General features: G+C 44.5%; 1 protein-coding gene across 1 annotated transcript; it reads right to left on the reverse strand.

Annotated features, from left to right (window-relative positions):
* Window positions 1-223: 223 nt before the first annotated feature.
* Window positions 224-1,728, reverse strand: LOC125489949. Its single transcript, XM_048627641.1, has one exon. It carries the CDS (start codon window positions 1,726-1,728, stop codon window positions 403-405), a length of 1,326 nt encoding a protein of 441 aa, XP_048483598.1. The 3' UTR covers window positions 224-402.
* Between the last annotated feature and the right edge of the window lie 220 nt (window positions 1,729-1,948).

Genomic DNA, 1,948 nt, shown 5'->3' on the forward strand with positions numbered 1-1,948 from the left:
CACGATGGGAACAAAATAAAAGATTTGGGTTGACTTCAGTTGTAGTGCTATATTTTAAATTAGCAAATAATTAGCGCTTGTACAATTAGACCCGACAATGGTTCTTGCGTCGCGGTAAGTAGGGAAGTGACGTTGGATCGGAAACCGCATACGTGTCTAATACGCAGTGCGGATGACTAATTGTGTGCGTTTAGAAATTATGTTAGATTAGTTATTAGAATACTTTACGCTTTATATTTATTTACTTTAAATTATTTATTTATACAATTCTAGTTTTATTAATTATTAATATTTATTATTTACTTTATATAATGCAAGACGCACACATTATTAAATTTCTGAATTTAAGTTAAACTAAAAGACCGGCGTAGACATCTTCCCGGCCCTTGAAAGCTTCGGCTTTCAAGATTCATTGGCTTGAGGAGTAGGTAGGATGCAGAGACGATTTAGCGCTCTCCGCACTGTGCCGTGGGTAGTGCGCACGTCGGCGACGCGAGGCACGCCGTCGGAGCCCGGGTACAGCTTGTCGACTCTGCCGAGCCGCCAGCACAGGGGGGGAGCGGCGTCTTCTTTGATGAGGACCAGGTCATCCAGGAGCAGGTCCGTGGCTCTCGTCTTCCACTTCGTGCGCTGCTGGAGTTCGGCGACGTACTCGCTCGACCACCGCTTCCAGAAGTGTTGCCGGTACTGCTCGAGGCGCTGGAAACGATCGAGGCGATTCGGATTAGCTTCCAGTAGACACGGAGATGGTGAGGCCGTTAGTGGCCTGCCTATCAAAAAGTGGCCCGGGGTAAGGGGAGAAAGATCATTTGGTGAGGGACTGATTGGACATAGGGGACGGCTATTTAGGATAGCTTCGATTTGAGCAAATAGAGACGCCAGTTCCTCGAAAGTTAAGTGAGTGTCTTTTAATACTCTATGCATGTGGAATTTGGCTGACTTTACACCGGCCTCCCAGAGACCGCCGAAGTGAGGAGCGTACGCAGGTGAGAAGCGAAATTCAATGCCCCGACGAGCTGCAAAGTCAGTTATAGCGTCAGCTTGTGACGTTAGGAAACTACTTATCTCTTTAGCTGCAGCAACAAAGTTTCGGCCGTTGTCACAGCATATTGTTTTTGGCTTGCCTCTACGACTTATAAACCTAGAGAGAGTGAGAATAAAGGAATCCTTCGTTAGGTCACTTACGGCTTCTAGATGGACACATTTGTAACGGAAGCATACAAAAATGCATAGGTAGCATTTGGTTATTTTGCAGCCTCTTCCCTTGCGATCAGTTATTAGAAATGGTCCAGCAAAATCAGTGCCTACAGTGTGGAAAGGAAAATCAGGTTCCACTCTGTCAGAGGGTAAATTTCCCATGATATTGTTTAAAGTCTGACCCTTAAATCGACGACACACGAAACAATGACGAGTAACGCGTCGTGCTAGTGCTCTACCTCCGATTGGCCAATAGCGCTCTCTCATAGAGGCGAGGAGATGTTGAGGTCCAGCGTGCATTAGTTGTTCGTGCTCTAACTCGAATAACAGTTTTGTTAGATGGTGATCTGACTTTAAAAGAATGGGGTGTTTTTTGTCATAGGGATAATTAGATGAGCTTATACGACCCCCAACTCGCATAACACCTTCGCAGTCGATAAATGGGTTAAGGGATGCGACATTAGCTTGAGAGACAGGTTTATCTTTCTTTAATAGGGATAACTCATTTGAGAAGGACTCTAGCTGAGCCATTTTTATTAAGGTCCTTAGGGAGTTTTCTAATTCGTTTGATTGTAGGGGACCTTTTCTTTGCGATTTAGGATCTTTAACAGAATCAATAAATCTTAAAACATGAGCAAATATTCGTTGAAGACGCACGAGCCTTGAATAATTTGTAAAAGTTATAATTTTGTCATCGCTCGAAGACGATGAAGCCTCCGCCACGAAAGCGGGATTAGCTTTCAACTCTGGC

The sequence above is a fragment of the Plutella xylostella genome, chromosome 4 (assembly GCF_932276165.1).
Source record: "Plutella xylostella chromosome 4, ilPluXylo3.1, whole genome shotgun sequence".
NCBI classification, from domain to species: Eukaryota; Metazoa; Arthropoda; class Insecta; order Lepidoptera; family Plutellidae; genus Plutella; species Plutella xylostella.

Excerpts from the sequence above, each read along its gene's own strand:
- LOC125489949 (XM_048627641.1), bottom strand. The coding sequence starts at position 1,728 with ATGGCTCAGCTAGAGTCCTTCTCAAATGAGTTATCCCTATTAAAGAAA.